Below are 22,763 nucleotides of genomic sequence, written 5' to 3'. Positions count from 1 at the left end.
ACTCTTGTGTATACTTTTCTTTCATCTCTTATTTGAACAATCCCAGGCCATATGGCTTTGCCTATAGCCCGGAGCTATTTACAAAGGAGAGAGTGAAGGAGTGTCAGGATTGGCAATGTGTTGCCTAAATATAGGGCAGGAGTAGGCACAATGCACAGGGCCGTCCGCCACCCGCCTCTGCCCAGAATACACCCTGTGGGCAGAGCAGCAGGCCTCCGGCACATGTTCTGCGGCCGGCCAGATTAAAGCTCTCTTTACAGCACTGACAAGGCCTCTTTTGGGTTCCCTCGCCCAAGAAGTTGCAAAGACTCTGCTATCTTTCTACCTCTGCTCTCTTCCTCAGTGACTCACGACTCCACCGTACTGGCTCATAACTTTGCCGCTCAGCCATGTGCAACCCAACAAAATACATGTGTTAGCAAACTTTAAAGACAAAAGACTGCACAGGCAGGGCAGATTATTGTGGGTGGCAGTTTTCCACTACAGCTCAGAGTGCATTGCTATAATTTTAGTTGTGGGGTGGAGAGCTGCATGCTGAAGTCATTTGAGGGAGGGACCGGTTGCTTGCCAGCGGTCGTGGTCAGAATGGGAGGGAAATAATGTGTACTGTTACATCTTTTGTTTCCTGTCTCTTTATCTTTACCTCGTCACAGCAGCGTGAATGTTCTGGGGTTTTTTTGCGTTCGGAGTCTTTTATGGTTCCCTTGTGCTGCACACCTTTTTACATCAGCCACATGCACTCCCTCTCTCTTCTCCTGGCAGGACGGCCAGCCTCCCCAGATACTGCATGTCCTTTGCTACTTCTCTGTGTCAGAGTGATCAGTAAAAATTTAATGACACTATAAAATAATAAAAGTGCCATTAATTTATCACAGCACTTGATGCGTGGGCAGTAAAGAAGCATTAGTTCACTGAATATTTTCAAGCCTTAAAACAAAACCCTGATGCGGTGCGGATAATTTACAGCCCTATTTCCAACTATGATTCTAATTCGCAGATATAAATTACCAAACTTATAACCAATAAGTATATTAAGCCCAGTATATAAAATTTTATGAAAATTTGCGGTACCATATTGCACAGATAGTCTGATATTAATTAGCATAGTTAACACACGGATGGGTGGAATACTTACCGTAACTACCCCTTTATATCAGGTATGTAAAATGATAGCTCGGATTTAACAGACTACAAAAAACCACATGCTCCTTTTCATGTCAAAACTACCTGAAAGAATTCTCCAACAAGAGCTTCATTCAGTCTTTTCCCACTTGTTTAATGCGCTGATGTTCACTAATCACATGACTACATGTGGCGGAGAAAGAAGTTCAACACTGAGATAGTTATTAATGAAATTCATTGATGGATGGGCCCTGTTCTCTCTCCTTCTCAGCCCAACATGATGCTTAATGATCATGAGTTTATAAAAGGACTTGATTGATCAGGAGGGACCGCCGAGGCGCAGAAGAGGGACGAGATGACTACTTTATTACAGACATACAGTACTCACGAACGCTGTGTCTTCCTAGTGGACTGTCCATGGAGCATCTGAAGCAGCACCATTGCCCATCCAGCTAATCGCACATCAGTCACTTTGTCATCGGGCTGCTAGCTTCTTTCATTAAGAGCAATAATGTGGCCGGGTGATGAATACGGCTCTGTGTGCGCGTGCATGCGTTGCTTTACGCCGAATGTGACACCCGAGAGAGGCACCACACTCCATCTTGTCTTTACAAAGCGTCCTCTTGCCCAGCAGGGACCACCACATATGTCATAATTAGAAAACACTTAAGTAAGCAAAGGGCCATCAGACGGACAGGCTCTAATCACAGGCCATAAGCAGGTAGTGGTTAATTGTATATCAGAATCACTCAGCTGGCCATAAATAATGACTGCTCCTTCAAGTATGATGGTAAATTGCAGTGCTCTTTCTGTCTCTCTCGCAGTCCTTTCTTTTGAGGAATAGTTCTTGAATAAATAAAAGCATGAGGAAAATCAAAATACTGTGAAAGGCCGAAAATGGACTTGAACTATCTTCATCCTTCAACTTGTCATCTTTTTTCAGCTCTAAAAAAAAGGTTATATAAATGAAATTAAAAAAAGACAGATTTTTAAAATATTTTTTTTTAATGTGCTGTAATTTACTGACAGCTGTTGTCGCCAGCATGATTTCAATTGTCAGGGAAAAAGACAACAAAATAAATCAAATGCAGCCGTGAAAATAAATATTTTTACTTGCACTGCTTAATTTTTTAGCACCTTCTCCCTTCAGCTGAGGGGGGAGTAAACTTCCCTGCGGGCAAAAAGTGAAAAAACAACAAAATGGTGCAATGCATTACAAAGAAGGGGCTAAAAAATTAATGCGTGTGTTGGTGTCGGTGTGTGTGGCAGGGGAGCTGTTAGTATTGTGTGTGGACTCTACCTGAGTATGTGCTCAGACTGCATGTGATAGGCATGTTTAGAAAAGAAAGAGGCAGAGGTCAGAGCAGACAGTACATCTTTGGCAGAGACTGAACGCTCACCCTGGGAGTAAAACAAATGCTTTTTTTCTGAATGGTGGCAACATGCCTGCTTTTAGTGTCATCCAGGCGAAACCTAGGGGGGGAGAGATTATTTGTATCATGCAGAGTCAAAGTGTCCATCTCCTAGTTGAGTCTTTAGAGAGGAAGACAGCCCTTTGCTAATGCCCTGTGTATTCACTGAGGAAGTAGGTCATTCAACAATGGAGCCAGCAGCAGTCGGCACTCTCCCCTTGCATAATACATTAAGTGTAATGTGCAGCAACTATTCAGAGGCCCCCCGAAAGCTGTTATTTTATTCTGTAAATGCACACGGACATGACATTTAATATTGTCACGGAGTGCTGAATGACAGGGTTTCATTGTGCGTCAAGTACAACATGATGCCAAGTTTAATCTGAGCACAAAGCGACATGACAAACGGGAAAACACGGTGTGTTCTCCAAAGCATGAACTCTGAATAAATGATGGGCGCTGAGCTCTGGGCACTGTAGACTGGAAGGGAGGATGTAAGGAGAAGATTACAGAGGAAAATCTGAGCACTGCAAAGAGGGCCACGGCCCCATTGTGTGCTTCGGATCACAAAGTATCCTTCTGTAAATCTATTTACAGCACCCCTGGCCCTCACTGTCTCTCGGCCTCCTGTCATCCATTATAGCAGCTGCTGAATAGAGAGATGAGAGAGGAAAAAGCTACATCTAGCTCATGTCAAAAGAGCAGCTCTTCAAAAGAACCTCCATTTACCAGAGACACTTTTTTTTTCTTTTCAAATTTTCAGATTCCTGATGGGGTTATTTTTACAATTCTATCACTGTAAAAACGTGTATATGTGCTTGTTTGTGTACCTGACTGTTTGTGTTTCCTTGTAGGAGAGGGCACATTTTGAGAGCATCGGGCACCACCTCGGCAAGCTGGGTGAGGAAGGGAAGATCGGCCACAGAGTTATTGACCTCACCAGGCCAGAGGACCTTGATGGTAAGGACAAATATTTGTTTTTCTCTTTTGTTTTTATCGAACACAATTTGAATCGTACACCGAATTCACCTTTTTTGCAGATAAGCCAGATCATTTCATCTGTTCCCTGAAGTACAAGGCGTTGATCCATTTTTCCTGAAACCTAATTATCCCCTCAACCATACAGCGATTATTCCGTGGTGGCTCTTCTATTTCACTTCCACGTTAAACTGCCAGGTTGACCACCAGAGTCTCTAACTTTAGCTAACAGCATTAGCATTGATGACAGAACATCATAGCCACAAGACTCGCAATGTGCCACTTATCATGAGTGCTATATCGTAGGCAACTGGACTTGTTTGAGTGTCTTGAAGATGCCAAGAAACTCAAGCAAGTCCAGTTGCTTACGATATTGCACTTATGATTACCATGACCTGGACAACTGAGAACCTTCACAGACAATGTGCCAGTAGTTGCCATGCAACCAGTGGCTTTCTACAAGTAGTCATTCCTAGCCTGACAGACGCTTGGTAGGGGGTTGCAGTTTGACGCAGTAGCGTTGTGAGTTGTAGAGTAGAGTTGTGCATAAAAGGTCCAGTGTCTCTAGATAGGACCATTCACGTTATTGCGTTGGTCCGGTAGTTCTCCTACACGTTTAGCACACGGGAGAAGTTTCATTTGGTTGCAGTCTCCAGCCCTTACCGACCTAATCCTACACACTAGATCTATGTAAGCTACTGAAATTTTAAGTATTGGAACGGACTGCAGATGATGAAAATATAATGCATGCATTTCACGTCATGTCTCTGAGGGCTGCCACTGGGCACACTTTAAGCATCTATGCTCCAGAATAATGCTACACTCCGAAAGCAAAAGGAGTTTTGATAGCTGACAAAGCCTGCTACTCCATGAAGCTATGCGTCTCAGTTTTAGATCGCAGAGCGTATGGGTGTGTGCAGAAACATGTGCGTATGTGTGAGGGAGATGTGGGGGTTGGGATGAATGCCGTTTGAAATGAGCCGTAGCTCTGAGGTTTTCACAGGTAGGTGAGCAGAGGACAAGGGTGCCTGAGGACAAAGCTGGCTTTTTTCCAAGCTCGGCTCCTGTTGCTGTTGTGCTTGTTTGAGGTCCTGGGCACAGGGGTGTAAATTCGGGTTGCACCAGTGTGACAAAGCGTCATCTCCCTTTGTGGTGCTGGCTCCTACACAGGAGCAAGGAGTACCTCAGCACACCAATGTTTGTCCGACATAAATATTTGTGGCAGTTTCCATGGTACTTCGGAGCCACAGCAAAGAGGAAAATGGTTCTGACTCATCTTTGATGCCTCAAAGACTCTCAAGGCAGAAGGATAGATATTTCTCAGGACAATGTAACCCATCAACATCTGTAAATAGCATCTCAAACACATTTCCCATCAGTTTTAGAACCAAAGACTCCTGTTTAATTGGTTCACATAGACTTTTATAAAAAAAAATATTTTTACTCCCCATAAAAATGTTTACCAACACCAAGGCAAATGTCTTTTTATTTAATTATGTCTAGTTTCACATCACACCCAATCGTGACGCTGACAAATAGAGGTGCATTTAGTGGATTCATTGACATGTTTCCCATGTGAGCCACAGCAGCAGATCCCATCCCACCCGTCTGAGTCCTCGGACAGATGTGTTTCCAGTGCTCAATCTCCCAGTGGGAACCTTCTCTCTGTGGCTACTGTGGAGTCGGGACTGAAACAGAGCGCACACCAGGGCAGTTGTGTCCTTTTAAGTCCTGCACAGGGCCGAGGGAAAGGCTTGCGCCAGACGCCTCACATCAGTGTTCCCAGTGGGCTATGGATTAGGAGCAAGCAAAGGTTAGAGGAGAGGAGAGGTCCTCTTCCCAGGGGGAAATGGCTGGGAGCCAGGGCACTACGCATAACTCAAAACGCACAACTAGCATTTCTTCTCTTTCGCCACAAATATATCTGTCTGTCTCTTTCAGCTTCACCAACAGGAAAACACATACGGCTGAATGATGTGAAGCGGGGTTTTATGATGTGAACCACAAAGTGTTTACTCTTCTGAGAACATGTTTACTTTTGAAATCCTTGTTGTGAGGATTTTCTGCTCCCTGAACCAATCGAGGCTTGGCTCCCTGACATACCTCGATATATAGAAACATACAGTATCCATCTAATTGCAGCTTTTTTGTGCTCCATTTACTAGCCTGGAATCTTTAATTTGCTGATCTGCATGTCATACAAAGGTCGTGCAGAAGTCAGGGTTAAAACCGGGCTAAATTTGGTTGGCAAGTTAAGTTTTTTTTTCATCAAGCTTACATATACAATTGTTTAAATGGCTTTTAAAATACTATATTTAAAAAAATATAAATTGTGGTAATCTTATACGTATACAAATGTTTACTTTTCAACCAAACTTGGTAATTTTTTTAACCCAGACATCTGCCTAATCAATGCCTAAGCCTCTTTCCCACTGCACAAACAAACCCCACAAACATCTGGCTTTTGTATTTAATGAGAAAGGTTACAATTGCTATTCACTTGGCACCGACATGGCAGTAGCCACAGGTATTTATTGGCTCCAGCTCTGATCGCCTCTGATCAGCAGTGATGGATATACGACATCCGGGTGGATACGTTAATTTTAGCCCCTTTTCTGGGACGATACAATGTTGCGCCGCCACAAAATAACATCTGTCTCTGTCTGAACAGCTCTAGAACATCATTCAAAATATAGCTGGCACCAAGTTTGAAAGACAGACTGAATAAGTAGGCTAACAGATATAAAAAATAAGCAACCACTATAACATTTTTTCCCACTGGGCTCCATGCAGTTTCTGCTGTTTATTAACCCTGTTTTCTGGCGCATCTGTGACGTTGAATGGGACACACCAAAAATAAAACAAAAAAACAAAGGCATACATGTCTATCTCAGAGTCCTGTACACTGCTACAGTATACTGCCAATAGGAAAAGAGTCTATTGCCCATTTTTTGCGGGTTTCCCGTGTTTAAAAAAATCCCACATACATGGGCTACTTATGAAGGAAAAAGGGTTTTACTTTAAAATTCCTAACTCAGGTTGTGAATGTAGGTCTTTTTTTTTGGGACCATTCAGTAGGAGGGAAATCAATTTGGAGTCTCCTCTGTATTCCTTAACACTTTTCGTCAGTAGTTCAGAACACACTGCATATAGTTTGCCGTTTCCTGAAAAGGAAAATTACTGGGTGTAGCTCCCAGCCCTTACATAGGGTGTGAAAGCCCCTTGGTGTGTAGCAGCTTTCCCTCCAGAACAGAGTGGCCACATTGAGCAGACCCAGCGTACAGCCGACTTCTGTCATCACAGCAGTTCACAGAAAGCTTTAGGTTGCTTAAGCTAATATTTGCAAAGCATGCAGCAACCAAAGTCCTAACGACTTGGAAAAAAAAAAAAAAAAAAAAGTGGCACAGGAATGGAAATAGATAGGATTTCCTTCATTTTACAAAGCCACGAGCCACACGCATGAGCCCACCACAAATTCATTAGGTCTTTTTAAGCTGTGAAGAAAACATTACCAAATACCACAAAGGCCTTGGCCCAGCCAGGCCCTTTGTTCATTCACATATGGCAGTATGGAGTTGCTGTGTAGCTGAGGTTTTGTGTTTGTCTAAACCGCCCCCATCACTGAGGGTCCGCAGAGAACAAAGAGGTTGTTGAGAGATGTGTGGAGGCAGGAAATAGAATTAATCTAAACGCCTAGTGTGATAATATCAACCGTAGAGTGAGAAAAGATGAGGCTTTAGCTGAGCAGTGTCTCTAACAATGTCCTGATGGAATAGGATGAGAAGAACAGTCGTGTTGCATTGTTGTTACACTGATGCGTTTCTTTACATCGGTAGCTCCGAGCTGTTTTATATGACTTGATTGTTTGAAGAGGTTTTTTTTGTTGTTGTTTTTCTTCCACTGTGAGGCCGTGGGAATCAAGACTCTGGCTTTTATTGCTGAGGAGTTTTTTTCCTAGAAGAAAGCTCAGATGAGGAGGCTCAGACATAATGATTTATCAAGTGACAACAACAATAGCTGGAAAGGTCAACACAGTCAATAAGAAAGTTGTTTTTTGAAGTTGGCAAATTTAAATTTACCCCCAATAGGACTAAATTCTGTGTGTGTGTGTGTGTGTGTGTGTGTGTGTGTGTGTGTGTGTGTGTGTATCTCCTTTTGTATAAGCAAAGCTGGGATGTTGTGAAAGATTAGACTCCACTTTTAGGCTAAATGCATATGAGAGGGGATAGAGTAGACAAAAGTTAAAGCCGTAGCCTGCATGTTGAAACAAGTCGGCCGTTTGTTCCCAAGTTCCCATGTGCGCACACTCACACACTAACTCAACACACACATAAGTGCTCCAGAAAACTCAAATCCTGACTCGAAAAGGAGAAAAAAAAAGGACTGACATGTTATAATAGGGCTTATATCACTTGTAATTTGTAATGGTTTAATTAGCATGCTATGAGCTCAGGCTAGAACAGGGGCACTGAGCGCTGTCTCCTGTCTGTCCATACACATTAATCTCGCCTGATCCTGCTCCGAGGGAGAGGCTCTATTGTCAGTAGTAAATGCCTTCAGTCAGAGGTGTTAGATTTGATCCCAACAGGGAGGGCTTGGCAGGTTTGCGTGATTGTCTCCTGCTCACTGAGGCTCATCCTCTTGAGCGGATTCCTGGGTGACATTATGTGTCTGCCCGCAGAACAAAGATGAGTAAGGAGGAGAAAGGAGGGGGGGGGGACGGCTGGGGCAGCGCTACCCTCTGGCTTGGTACATGGTCGAGTCTGAGCCTGCAGCTCACAGGTGCGATAGGCTTTAGGGCCTCACTACATTCTCGCTCTATTTCGCTCCCTTTTTTCCTGCTTTGTCCTTTTCCGCTCTCCCTTCACCATTTTTTATACCCCCGACCCCCCCACCCAATATACACACGGACACAGACACACACACAATCACTCTTTCTCACTGTAATTCAAGCTGCTCATCTGCAGTGTTTCCAGGAGAGACAAATTAAAAGGGGATTCTCATATCGCTCTGTCACACTTGAGCTGCGGGCCTCATGAATCACAATAAATTCTATTAAGCAGCACTCCCTCTGTTTCGCTCCCTCCCCAGCTACCACCCAGGGGGGCTGCCCCTGTCACTGCTAAACATCTGTGTTTATTTACACAATCACACACCTAACTAACTGATTCCTAAATGTCCTGCACCTCCTGGAAAAAAAATGTTAATGCTCATTTGCAAAATGTCAGAGCAGTGTTGTGATTTTCAGTGAAAAGGCAGAGACAATGTTGCAGTAAATTGCATGTTGCCGTTTCTGGGGATTTGCTGAGACTGGCTGCTAATGTGCAGGATGCCTCTGATTAAGTCATATATATTATGAGGGCTGAATAAGGGGCAGGATTTATCTACCCATGAAGCCTTGCATGGGCTTACATTAGAGACAGCCATTCTCCCAGCTCTGTACTGTCTTTGTGCTGTAATCAGAGAGATTACAGTGAAGACTTAAGTATTATTTCAGGTCAAAGGTCAAACTGGCTGCTCTGAGTCAACTTGATACCTTCATCACTATGTTCTTTACAAATCCACGACCACACCACCTGCCTCAGTGCGGGTAAAGATGATGTAACGCCGCTGTTGTTCATTTCAACGGCCCTCTGTAGCATCAGACAGGCACTTTTCTATGTGCCATCATGGGAGCGAAAAAACCATGCCTCATCTGGTTTCCCTCCAATGAACCAAGTCACGTGGCTGGTTTCCTGGCTAACTACGGATGTGGCACTAGCTGATGGCAGGCGGTTGTTTTGTCCCCCCTCCCCATAAGAAGCTCACCTCTGCCCGTATGCATGCACACCAGTATATAAATTGCTGAATCAGTGTCAGTGATAGAGTAATGGCACGGGAGGCATCGTAAATTACAGCAAGCGATCCCGGGGCGCAGACACTGGCTGTCGTGTCTGAGTGAGCGCTGCGCTCCTGAGCTAATGAATACCTTCATCTGGCCCCGGCAGTCAGCAGATTGCCCCGCGTTGATGGATACTGTCAGCCCTCCGCCACACCACATTTCATTGCACAATAAACATGGTTGTCAAAACCAAACAAAGTGAAATCAATTCATCCTGTACAGTGAGTGCATGCTAAATGAAATTAACGTACTGTGTGGGGTTGGGTGGCAGCAAAGGTAGTGTATTATTTCTGAATTCATGATGGCTTTAGGGCCCAGAGCCTTCTGGGAGGGGAAAGCTAACAGGACAAGAGATGGTACCTGCAGAGTTGGAAAAAGTATTTAAAGTGACACAAAACACCTGAAACATTCAGATTAAGTAATTTTGTACATGCTGTATGTGTGCATGTATCTATGAGTATTTCTACAAATAAATTAGTAGGTTGTGTAGGCCACAAATTATTATAGTGAGAAAGGGTTTTGCAGATTAGGCTTTTCTCTGTAAGCATCCTGACACAGACGATCATATGGAATAAAAAGGAAGAAAAAAGTATAGTCAAACTATATAATGAACTATGTGGTGAAAAAAAGTCAAACTTAATATTTGAAAATAAATAAAACAATATTATGACAATCAAGGACTTTCAAATAATTTTATAAATAAAAGTAATTAACTGCTATTTTAGAGATATTAACACTGATGTATTACTGGACAGGGAACTTCAATTGGCCCAATATTTAAACTTAAATAAAACAACTGATAAAAAGACAAACCCTGACTAGATCTAGACCTAGTGACTAGAAACTCCTTCTACAAACTCTGTATCCAGTGTGGAACAGGGGAAGTAAAGACAGAAGTTCACTTTCTTATAAAATTGTTCAGCATGCAAAGAAATTAGAGAAGTGTCGTCGCCCCCGTGGCAATATGTTTGATCCATAACATCATGGAAATAAAGCAAATTAAATTGAAATGTAATTATTTTTGTCTCTAAATTTAAGTATATCTATACATTTATTTCATTTATATACGTTTTTCTTCTTTTTTATAACTCGTATTTCCTGAAATCAGAAGCACAGAAACATTAATGATGTGACTGTCACAATTCACTTCCATTTGTTCAGAACTATAAGACAATAGGAGCTTTGGGCAGCAACAAGTGCAGCGTCACAGTGTGAAAACACATTTCTCTCTGGCCTCCCCGATGAAGGGAAGCCTCTGCGGATCATAAATGTGGCTGTTTGACTGTTGAACATGAGCTGGTGAAAATTGATTTGGGGCCATTGTACTGAGAGAAACAGGTTTCCTAGTGGGCAGCGCGACCTCAAACATTCTCTGTAAGCAGAAACCAAAAACCACCTTCCACCACCCCTCCATCTCTATTACACTGGAGGTGGCTGTGGGCTCCCAGCATCTGTGTGTTTGTGTGTCTACATACAGTACATTGCCTGTTCACTACTTGTCTGCTATAATACTTTTGAGAAGAAGACACCCTTTTGCAAAGTGAAGACACTCAAACTCTTGAGGCTGAAAATGGCGCAGTAGCATCTTCAGTGATTAGAGCAGAGTGAGGTTTCTGTGGATTCGGAATTAATGCCTCTGCACAAACCCTCCATTACTCATTAGGAGTTTGATTTTGTTTATCAACTGAAATAATAATAGAAATCAAACCCCAGGTAACGTGTGCCAAGGCTGCTTGTGGAATGGTCTAATGAGAAGGCTTCACATGTGGATGATGAAATATGCATGAGTCATCCCAAGCTTTCTTTTCCAGATTTGAGATCATTAAAGATGTATCGTAGCATATGGAAGGCTTTTTTTGTCTTATTTTTCAAGCCTTGTTTATCAACATGTTTTTGTTTGTTTAAATATTCATACTGCTTTTATTTAATTCTTTCACATCTTACATATAAAAGGAAGCAAATGCGCATGCAAACAGAAATCATTATCAGTCTGATGTACAGTTTAATACTGAGAGAAACTCTCTTATGCTGATTGTGAATGCCCTGATTGAGAAACAGCACTTTGCAGAAGCCGCACGGTCTCTCGTTGCAAATGTGGAGAGAAAGCGAGTGAGAGAGAAGGAAGGACGGAAAAGAGAGAGGAAGGAGAGGAGGGGGAATGAGGAATGGCGTGCTTGAATTTATTTGTGCATATGTGTTAAAATGTACTGTTTTTTTTAGAAACTGCCTCAAGTCCCATATTTGTTATTTATGTTGGCATTCTTGCACTTTTTATGAACACTATGAATGTCAAATTGAAATGTATGAGGAAGAGAAGTGTGAACACTTGCAGACAAAATATTTAACTGCCACTGAAGTCCAAGTCTTCCTCCTTTGGTGTTGGAAAGACCTGAGTATAAGTAAAAGAGCACAGCACCTCCTCAAACTGACATTGTATTCGCTTTTATAGCACATAAACTATAATCCTGTCAAGTCAGGTATTTCACTCAATAGAAAGTCAGCCCCCTCTATGAGGGTCCATAGCCCAGCACTCATCTGAAACAATGTTCATGATGATGATAGCAGGGATGACAGCAGATGAAGGAGAGTTTGAACATGGCTGGTCATTTAATCAATGTCGTGCCTCGCTCTCTCTGTTTCGTCTCTGGCTATTCCAGGGTCCAAGGAGCTAAATGGCTCTGAATCTGCAGATAAACCTCAACCCTATTATTGTTGGCCAACAGGAGGCGCTGGATCTACTGAGGCAAGAGTCTTTAGGGAAGCCAGAGGACGGAACAACAACGAGCCCCACATTAAACGGCCAATGAATGCATTCATGGTGTGGGCTAAGGACGAGCGGCGCAAGATCCTCCAAGCTTTCCCCGACATGCACAACTCTAACATAAGCAAGATTTTGGGTAAGACCTTTTAAATCAAATACACTCCAGTCTGCTAACACTGCGTAACTGCTTTTGTAAAGCTATCTCTACACTCCAGTGCCTTATTATCCCTGTTAAATACATTACTATCTCTTGTATCTGCTCTTATATCACAGGTAAATGAAATGAACAACAATATGTTGTCAAGTACCCAACAGCGTTCTTTATTATCTGTTTAGCATCTTGAGTTCCTGCCTCTGTACTCATATCTCTCTCTCTCTCTCTCCTGCTCAACAGAGGCATTGAACTCTTTGGCAGTTAACAACAGTGATAAACTTGTAGTTTACAGCTAAAAATTAAAAACTAAAGTTCTTTCATGACACACTGTAGAGCTGGTAAACATCGTTAATCAATCAGACCTCTGTTACACCTTTCAGACTCGAGTGTTTGTACATTTAAATATGTGTTAATTGTTCTGAGTATAGCAGATTTTAAAGTAGCTAGCATCTGAAAGAGGAGGATGTGTTATCTCATTGGCCACTGCGCATCAGGTCACCACAGCATACAGATGGATTTACAGCCCATCACTACCATAAGTGTTTGTCATGAAAAATGACAGAGGCTAAATGGGTCTGGTCCCCTCAGCATTGGAGTCCATACATCAGAGCTGTTAAAAGTGCTGTCATCCAGCTCCTAGTAGGACACTTCACAGAGCTGCAGTATTTACTACACTAGCTTGTTCCTTACTGTTTAACATCAAAGCGTGTCTCTTGTCGAAAATAATGTGCATATGCAGGGCTATCAAGAGGCTGGTGTGGTACAGAGGATAAATTATGATTTTGCTGGAAAACCTCTACCCTTATTATATACAGTTTAATATAGGGCTGGGCGATATGGCTTTTAAATTATATCAAATGTTTTTAGACTATATCACAAAACATGATATATATCTCAATATTCTGAAATCTCTACACTTATGTCGACTTCTAAATACAAAACTACTGAATAAAGCACTGTTAAAATAAAATTAGAGTACCGTTACAGTAAAGTTAAATGAAGTACTGTTAAATGAAGTTTAATAAGTACTGTTATTATTTAGTTAAAAAAAGTATTGTTATATCAAAGTTAAATAACTTACTGTTATAAATTAAGTATTATTATAGTGAAATAATAAATAAGAGCAGATCCACTGGTGCTCTTCTTCTGAAACACCCGTCTCATCTCGGGCTGGAAGTGTTACTGTTTTTGTGGTGAACTTGAAGCTTCCAGTCAACAGTTAGCAGTTAGAGTCTAGCAGAAAGTTGAACCCTTACAGCAGCACGTTTAAACATGGAATTTTATTCACTGTGAGCAGAAATAACTAACAGCTCTCCAGTTCATATGTCAGTAATATTTGCAAGTCGCACCGGTGCTCCATGGTAGCAAATTGTCACTAAATAGTCGCAGTCCACAGCCCTGCAGATACAAAAACACACACCTCGCCCGCTCACACTATCTCCCAGGAGAGAAATGACTGGATGGGCAAGGGACTGTGTGTGATGTATCACTTTTTTAAGTCTTTTTGTGTCTGTGAAAGGGAAAAAGCCGAGACAGAAAAACAAGTCTCTTGCTAGTTGCTTTAAAAAATGACATAATAATACTTACTCGTTGTTTGCAATAACGTAATTTTATAAATCCCACACGGAACAAGCTGCAATTTCATCACATATAATCAATATATTGCCCACCCCTTGTTCAATAGTTAAGTAAGGTTTGACTAAAATATAAGTCTCTGACTCTAAAATCACTATCAGTTATTAAAACTGCTTTTTCCCCACCTGTGTTGAAACACTGAAATCTCTATGTACTGTGTTGTGTAGGTTCTCGGTGGAAGTCCATGTCTAACCAGGACAAGCAGCCATACTATGAAGAGCAGGCCCGTCTGAGTAAGCTCCACCTAGAGAAGTACCCAAACTACAAGTACAAGCCACGGCCTAAGAGGACCTGCATCATCGACGGCAAAAAACTCCGCATTGGAGAGTACAAGCAGATGATGCGCTCACGGCGACAAGAAATGAGGCAGTTCTTCACTGTGGGGTAGGTGCGCAGTCATTGATTCCACAAAATAATCACACTTACACACTGACAAACTCACAACATACCAACTGGACTGTAGCTTTTTACATCCTTAGGCGTTCTTATCACACAGCGTAAGCACCATTTCCAAAGGCAAGGATCAAGTTAACCTTTACTGTATTGGTTTTAGGACAAGGGCCTGACATGCACATTAAAATAAAGTGTTTTTTCAATAGCTGTGATTTAATAATTTTAGACAATAGCAGTCTGCCAATGGAGCATGAAGTGCAGACATTATTACAGGATATATGCTTTAAGTATAGACTTACAGAAGCCTGGAGGGCAGCAGTCTGAAGCTTAACACTTTAATTTACTGTGTGTGGTTAGCAGGAGAGCCCTTCTCCAGGTGTTCCCATGTCAGTCATAAGCTTCAGCGGCTGGAGTATCAATCATCCAGCGCAGCAGCAGACAAGAGCAGCGCTAACCACGTATTGGTTTTATGTCACCAATAAACTGGGTAGTGTTTCTGAACAGCTCAAGACGGGAGCTGTCAGGAGAACCTCTCTTTTCCCAAATTATTTTCACAGAGCTGCTGGCTTAAGGCAGACTGCTGCGGGAAAGCCCTAATCCAACCATCTCAGTTTTAGTGCTGCAACAACAAAAAATATATAGTTTTTTTGAGACTATTCTGAGCAGCACTTCCAGCAACACATGAGCATTCTTTCCATTTATTCTTTTATTGTACTTAAAGGCCGAAATTTGTATCAAAAGTCATTGGAAATAGTGTAATATCTTAATTTTTCCTCTTTCTCCTACATCCAGACAGCCACCACAGATCCCCATCACCACCAGCGCCAGTATGGTCTATCCCGGGGCCATCACCATGGCGACCACCACACCCTCACCTCAGATGACATCAGAGTGCTCGAGTGCCTCAGCGAGTCCCGAGCCATCCATTCCTGTCATTCAGAGCACCTACAACATGAAGCTAGAGCCCAACACCATGGCGAACAACAGCGAGCCAGTCAACGGTGAGGACGAGATGGACATGTACGAGGATTTCGAGGACGAGCCCAAATCAGACTATAGTAGTGAAAATGACACACAAGAGCCAGTCAGCGCCAACTGAGACCTCTGGAACGGGAGAGGCCAATAGAGACACAACACTCATACGGGAGGACGCCCAGAGGGCTGGTCTGATCTGAGGGAGCGAAAGAGCAAAAGAAAAACAAAACTACACCACAAAGGTTTAAAACTGTACAAAAAAAAAAAAGAAAAAGAAAAAAATTAAATAATAATAATAACGATGTATCATTTAGGAGCCAGCATGCAGATGTGGCTTCATCAGAATCAAAAGCTATTTGGTCTTAAGTGTTTCTTCAAGTGTGTGAAGCAGTTTGGTTGTGGTAATTTAGATTTTTTTTTTTTTTTTCTATTTCATTGTTCATTTTTTTTTCATTGTGATCATGGACATTTACACAATTAGGTCAATGCCTAGAACAAAAGACGGAACTTGAAATTGAACGTTTGATATGAACCTATAATTCTTACGGTCATTTACCTTGTTTTTCCTCTTCAATTAGATGATTTTGATATATTGCATAACTGTTCAAGATGGGGATAATATTCTCACTCAGGTATAGTGTGCCAGCCAACAGCTTGTGAATGTTTTTAATCAATAATTAATTATTACCAGTACAAAATATCTCAAAATTCATATGGAGTGATTCCGACTTATTACAGAGGGAAATTACACATTATTATTATATTATTATTATTATTTTTATTATATTATTATTATTATTATTTGTGTTTTGTTGTTATTGTTATTTCACAAACTGCATAATTGAGTGCAGAAGTGCCAAACATTTCAAGTTGTTTCTAAAGTCTTTTGGGAGAGGCTTCGTGAGTCTTGGACAATCTCTTGATCTCTTAATACATTTTCATTATCCAGTCTTTCTTTAATTTACCCTAACAGAATAAACAAATGAAACTCAGGAACTTGGAGGCAGCAGGCTCTGCGGGAGGTTACAGTAGGCGACGTCTTTGGGTGGTAGCTTGAGATGCTATAGCTGTTCTCCGGGGAGCCCAATGCAGTGATCATCAATGAAAGCGGCCAGCCCTTTCATTTCCTCATCCCAGTCCACACAGAGCACTGTGGCGTCCTTAACTCATTTCCAGCTCTGCAACCCAGTCTGAATCACCAAGTTCTTAATCAGAGTGATTGTAATCAGGCCAGAATGCTAAAGGGCCAAAGGCCTCCAATCTGTGGGATTGGAACAGCAGCGAAAGGCAGCTTTGGGGGCATTACAATCTCAAATTGATGTTGTACAATGTGTAGCTACAGTGCGTTCTGCTAAACGCTTTAGCCCCATTTGGACGGCAAGTTTAAAGTCTTACGTCTTAGAACTTCATTTTTTTTTTTCGAATCTTAATTCTTTTGAGACATTGTAAATCTTAAATTGACACTAAGAAGTCTTAAAGCGGAGCACGGCCATCGGGTTGATGCAATGAGTTGATTACTGCCGTAGTCTTAAGAGGAGTGACTGTTTGTATTTATAAACTGAGGGAAAGGCTAAAATCTTATGGTTGTTTCTTAAATTACCTCATCAGGGGTAACTTAAAACACTGATTTTTGCATTAGTGCACTTAAATCTTATTCTGTCACCCTTGAGCCTTATGTTGTTATTTTTTAATAATCTTATCAGCGACTGGAACGCACTTAACTCTCGCATTTAAAACAGGACAGCATGCAATGACTCTAAAACAAGGGGCACAAAGTCTCTGTCCTAATTTCAGCTAAAAAGCTGACAAGTGGTGACCTTCTGGAGACTGCAGCTAGATAAAGCACGGCCTTGATGTTGAGACTCAGATCCTCTTTACAGGGCAGAAGGTCTAAGTGGCTCCCCTCCCTGCCATGCCCTGCTCTGACCCCTGCCCGTGGCAACCTCAGCACCCAGGGGGCGCCATCTGGCTCGGAGAAGGAGAAAACACCAGGGAGGGATGGGAAACAATAAAAATGGGGTGTGTGTCCCTCATTGTGCTCTCCATCAAAGTGCTGGTGGTAAGGCCTCAACAGGGCTCCCACCCTGGCCCAATCACCAGGCACTGGCGAGCAGATGGAACAAGTACATCAAGCTGTGGGGGATTATTAAAATGACTGACGACTGGGTATCATCTGAAATACAGCATTATTAATGCATGAGTCCAGCTATTCCCCTCCCTTGCCCTTGAACCTGTCCATTTCAGAAAGAGCACAGAGCTTTTTGAAGGATCTGAATGGCTAGTCACTGGCTTTAACTGGTCACCATCCCCACTGCTGGTCACTGCATTTTTCTCCTAGCTCTAACTGCTACAGATGGCTCTATATATCTCTTACACATTATCTTCTGTGCTCTAATCGTCAATATCTGTGCTGGCTTCTGCTTTTCGGAGGCATTTATATTAAGTCTTGTAGGTTTTTTTTTAACCACCCCATTCATAATTCCTTTTTTTCCCCCACGTCACATCTTTTTCTACATTGTTCTCACGCTGAGGTACAAAACATTTCAAGGATGCTCTCCAACAAACAAACCCCCCCCAAGTGGATTTCCCTCCAAGTCGACCTGTTTGGTATTTTAAGCTGTTTGCTCCTGTTTGCTGGTGGTTAGATTGATTTGTATGTGATTGTAAATATTTTCATGACCACGCCACACTGCTTTAGTTGGCTGGTAGTTAAAAAGGACTCTTCACGGAACTGAAACTTGACTGTGCTTATATAGCAAAGAGAGAAAAAAAGACAAAAAACACAAAAAAAATGAGAGGAAAAAATGACAAGAACTCACGAGGAGATGATGTTTCATAAGTGTTATAAGCACTGGATATAAATTGTATTTTTATCAATTCTGATTAATGTGAAGCTGTTTGAGGAAAAAAAAAACACCATGAATGAACAAAATTCCCCAGTTGGACTCAAGTGGGTTTGCTCTCACAGTTGCCAGATTTGAGTCAATTTTCTTTTTTTTTTGTCTACTTATTTTGTTTATTTATGCAAAGACTCATGTGATGAATGAACACTTTGTTTAAGCTTCAGGGCTGCCTAGGGGAGAGAGACTCAGCACAAGAAAGTGAGCAGAAAATTCAACAGCAGGCTCGGTTAGCCGTCAAACACCAGACTTCAGACTTCAGTGCATTGTACATTGTATTTGAAACTGTAGAGTATCAACATATTGTATTTATTATCAGCCACTGCTGGCTCTAAAACTGTCAGTAAAAACAACAACATGGACAATCAGAGATATCGAGACAAAAAAAAAAAAAAACATCGGATGAATTGGAGCTAAAAAAAAAAAAAAATGGTTGTCAGTGAATTCACCATCTCATTTAGATTTTATTGTAAATATAACATAGGAAATATATTTTTGTTCATTAGTGAAGTATAAGTTATGTATTTGGCTGTTCTATTTTATTTTTTATGTTTTATTTTTGTACGTGGTTTCATGTTTTTAAAACCTGACAAGTCACTGTACCTCATGTAGATGCTGAATTTTTTTTTTTTCCTGCTTATTGGAAGAGAGCAGTATTGGACCTGAGACAGAGAGAAGCACCTCACTGCGCTTACGGATTATTCAAAGAACCAATCAGAATAAAAGCTGGTTACATTTGTTAACACAGAGGAGCCATTACAAGTAAGGTACTCATTTAAACAACAAGCACTTGACGTAAAAGACTTATTAAATAATTTGTCTCCAATCATGATACAATCTAAATGACATGCTGTATATGCTCACTTGTGTTTTGTGTTTATTGCAGCACTCATGGTAAATTTAACATGAGGAGCTGATATCCTTAAAAAAAAATCTGCATGCATTTGGCTTGCATTCACATTACCACAATAAAAAGAGGCGTTTTTTCCATGATTGTTTGAAACACAAGTGACACAAGTTTTTTTGTTGTTTTTAAAAGGTGGGAGCGTGCAAATATTTATTTGTTTCAATGCGCAGACACTGTGCATTCTTCTTAGTTAATTCTCTCCTCGTCATCTTTTTTGTATGTTGCTGATTTTTTTTTTTAAATGAACATGTTCACGACTATCCAGCCATCTGCAAATGTAGCCCTCACAATTGTTTTCTCTTAATCCACTTGCAAATGGTTTGAACGAACAACTGAAGACAAAAGCTCGTATGCTGTTTCAACATTACTTACTGTAATTTGATTTTTTTATTTTTTTTTTCCTGTCTGAACTTCGTGATGTATATGGTGGGAATGTTCTCTGTGTTAATTTAATCAGCACAATTCACTGACATGCTGGACTGACATGCTAGCTGCTGTTCAGAAGTGTAAAATTTGTTGTTCAGGGCAACATTTATAGTTGTCTTTGGTACTTTGCTTTTTAGAGTTGTCTCTCAAGCAACACTGTGTGTGGCTCTTCTATCACTGGAGCCGTCGTTTTGAAATTGCTGGCAGCCTGATACAATTTTCTGCGTAGAAATCTTTTTTTTTTTTTTTCCTTCCTGGCAGGTACCTAGGCCCACGGCAAGTATTGTTTGGGTGTTATTAGAGAAAATGAAATACATAGTGTCTGTTGCTGCTTTAAAAAAAAAAGTTTATGTCTGAATATGTAAATAGTTTATCATAATATCTTGTACAGTCCAATGTAAAGTTTTTAATTCAACTTAAAAAAAAAAATGTTGCCATCACATTTGTGTTCACATTCTTCTTTATACAGTACAAAAGATCCATTATTTGCTAGGGGTATTATTGCTAAAAAGAAAAAAAATGAAAATGTTATTAATTTTTTTTTTTTTTTATGTTTGTTTTGTTTTGCTTGGCTTCAAAGTGTACACCAGCAAGTCTTTGGTTTCCATGTGCAGTATTGACGTGAGGTAAACTTAAGGTGAATAATTTTACAGTGGTGTGTGTGGAGAGCAGTCTCCTCGGCTTTGGTAGTATTAATACACTATATCAAGTAAAAACAAAACCAATGAGTGACACATTCGGGTGCGTCTAGGCACCGCAGAGATGTGTTTACTGTATATGATTAAATTATCCCCACAGGATCAATTCAGGCATATTATAATGTAACACCATTTTCTGTATGTCTCAATCCATTGTAACAATGCAACAGTGGGATGAATAACTGCCTGTTTAAGCTCATTTACCTCAAGAATTTCCTCCTTTTCTGTAAAAGAGACAGAAATTGTGTTACAGAAAACTTCTCCCATCACTCCATCTTTTGTACTGCTGTTGACACTTACAAATTAAAGAGACATTTTGTTTTAATATCTGAGTAATTATTTTTATTGTGGACGGAGTCATCGTGTTATTTCCTCTGGTTAAGATGCGAGACAACAACGGGGTTGAAAAAGTATTACTTTTATAGTTATGGCTTATTTTAGTCCGTTTCGAGATGTTTACCCGTCACATATTCAATTTTGTACATCTTCACACTCTCTTACTCTGTCAGCTTAGTGTAAATAAATTACTATTAGTACTACACATTATGAAAAACTTTTGATTTATAAAAACTTTTTTCACAGTAGGGTCATATACACACACTTACAGGTCAGTTTTGTCTGGAAGTATAAACATCTATAATTGTCTATAAGCAAACAAAAAGTTAAATCAATTACATTATTTGTTGTATATTAGTCTAATATTAGAAGAAAAACTTCTAAATCTTAACAAAATAATTATACCTATTTATACCTGAATATCAATTATAAGCGTAAGGTTTTCTATATTCTACCATAATATAATACCATCATATAATATTTTATATTACAATATCATCTTGCAAATGTTGCTGAAGGGCTACAAACACTGAATTTAGATCGTTTTGAATAGTTTTCATTAATTCCCCCTGACCTGTTTATGATGTCATCACGGCATGACAGAGACCACCTGCGAGAAACTTTTTGTGCCATGTTTCTAAGAGCTGATGATTCACATTTTACAGCACATGAGTTTATTCTACTTGACATTCATGAAAGAAAACCTGTTCACTAGTTTGATTTCTGTACTATTTGTTGCTTGTTCTGATCACACACTAAACTTACAATGTGGTCAAACACAAAGCTTGAAGCCTGAATGTAGACTATTCTCTCTTTTGTGGAGAGACAGTGTTCTGGTAATTTATTGTAGCCTGACCCATCAGCAAAAGTACATATTTCATTACCAATGAATTGTCATAACTATTAGCTATCATTCGAAAGCCATACAGTATTAGATATGCATTTACCAGGCATTTGTAGATAAGTAAACTGCTAGTGGTTGCTAACTTTACTCGCCCATTACACATTCCTGCCACCAACCGGCTGGATACGTCTACGTGCATCAAGTGGTACAAGTGATGTTTCAGTGATCACAAAGTGCAGCACTAGATTTTAGCCCAGTAAAACAAGGAACAAGAAAAATGACAAGGAATGAATTCCATGTAATCTTAGGCATGTTTGGCATTTTTATGAACACATTTTAAATCACAGCCAAAACTAACTGTTGATTCCAAACAATTTCCAAGCTTGGAAACCAGGACTTTCATCAATGTGGGAACCCTGATATTTGTGCCTGATAATACAGAACTTAAAGGAAGGTTTCACATATTTTCAACTTTATTTCCATCTGTTAGTCATCGTGCTGCATCTGCGTGCCTATGAGGGTCCACAAGGCTCAGTGTGACTTAAAATTTGTCATCTGCCCAGTGTTCTCTGTATCACTGCCGCTAGCTGTATGATGCTAGTTTACTTCTGCCATTCACTGGCCATTTCTGATATCAATAGATGTCAAAGGAACTAGAGGTAAAATCTGACTGACATTTGCTCTTACTAGTTCAACCTATGAGGCCTGTGCTTCAGTATGTACTGGGTGTTCAGACCAAAACTGGTACTGGCTTATATGAAATTCGAGGGGCATGTTGCTTCAGGTACTGGCATGAAATCTGAATTTCAGTAATAGGTCCATGAGGCTTATCTGATAAAAAATGGTACACAGTGGTTTATAACACAATGAGAAAGGATTTTATAATTGTGGGAAGTTTTCACTGCAAAAATCTAGGGATGCACTGAATATTCGGTAACCGAATATATTCGGCCGAATATTGCAAAAAAACACACATTTGGTGTTCGGTGGAATAAGTTAAAAGCAAGGCCGAATAATAGCGGCGTGTTTTGATAACGCAATCAAACAGCGTGCCGTGACGGGCGGAGTAAAATGTCGGCAGTGTGGCGATCCGCCCGTTACTGCACTCGCATTTGCGACTAAAAATAGTTTTGAGCGAGCAAAATAGGCTTAAATCATTCAGCACGCTGTGCGAGCAGCCTACAGATTTCAACCACCAGCAGAAACGAAAGGCGAATCCCATCGGTTGTGGGTTGAACGGGGGTCACAGACACAGACAGTAATGCATTCCTGTCAATTACGGCGGCCATCGGCTTTCCGGGCGACGGAGAAGTCGGCTCCAATAATATCCTCTTCTTGGCG

At 40.8% G+C, this 22,763-nt stretch overlaps 1 protein-coding gene across 6 annotated transcripts in view; it reads left to right on the top strand.

Annotated features, from left to right (window-relative positions):
• sox6 (SRY-box transcription factor 6) overlaps positions 1-19,798 on the top strand; it is a 149,224-nt gene extending 129,426 nt beyond the window's left edge. For 4 of the 6 annotated variants that reach the window (XM_050043079.1, XM_050043098.1, XM_050043089.1 and 1 more), the window contains 4 exons: positions 3,389-3,494; positions 12,051-12,290; positions 14,111-14,327; positions 15,129-19,798. In XM_050043079.1, coding sequence (XP_049899036.1) covers positions 3,389-3,494; positions 12,051-12,290; positions 14,111-14,327; positions 15,129-15,435 — 870 coding nt within the window. In that variant the 3' untranslated portion in view covers positions 15,436-19,798. The remainder of the gene's footprint in view (positions 1-3,388; positions 3,495-12,050; positions 12,291-14,110; positions 14,328-15,128) is intronic. The other 2 variants (XM_050043116.1, XM_050043107.1) reach the window with 1 other exon arrangement.
• The last annotated feature ends 2,965 nt before the right edge of the window (positions 19,799-22,763 follow it).

The sequence above is a fragment of the Epinephelus moara genome, chromosome 1 (genome assembly GCF_006386435.1).
Source record: "Epinephelus moara isolate mb chromosome 1, YSFRI_EMoa_1.0, whole genome shotgun sequence".
Classification (NCBI taxonomy): Eukaryota; Metazoa; Chordata; class Actinopteri; order Perciformes; family Serranidae; genus Epinephelus; species Epinephelus moara.
Note: the sequence above shows the minus strand (reverse complement) of the source record. Positions and strands in the feature narration are given on the sequence as shown.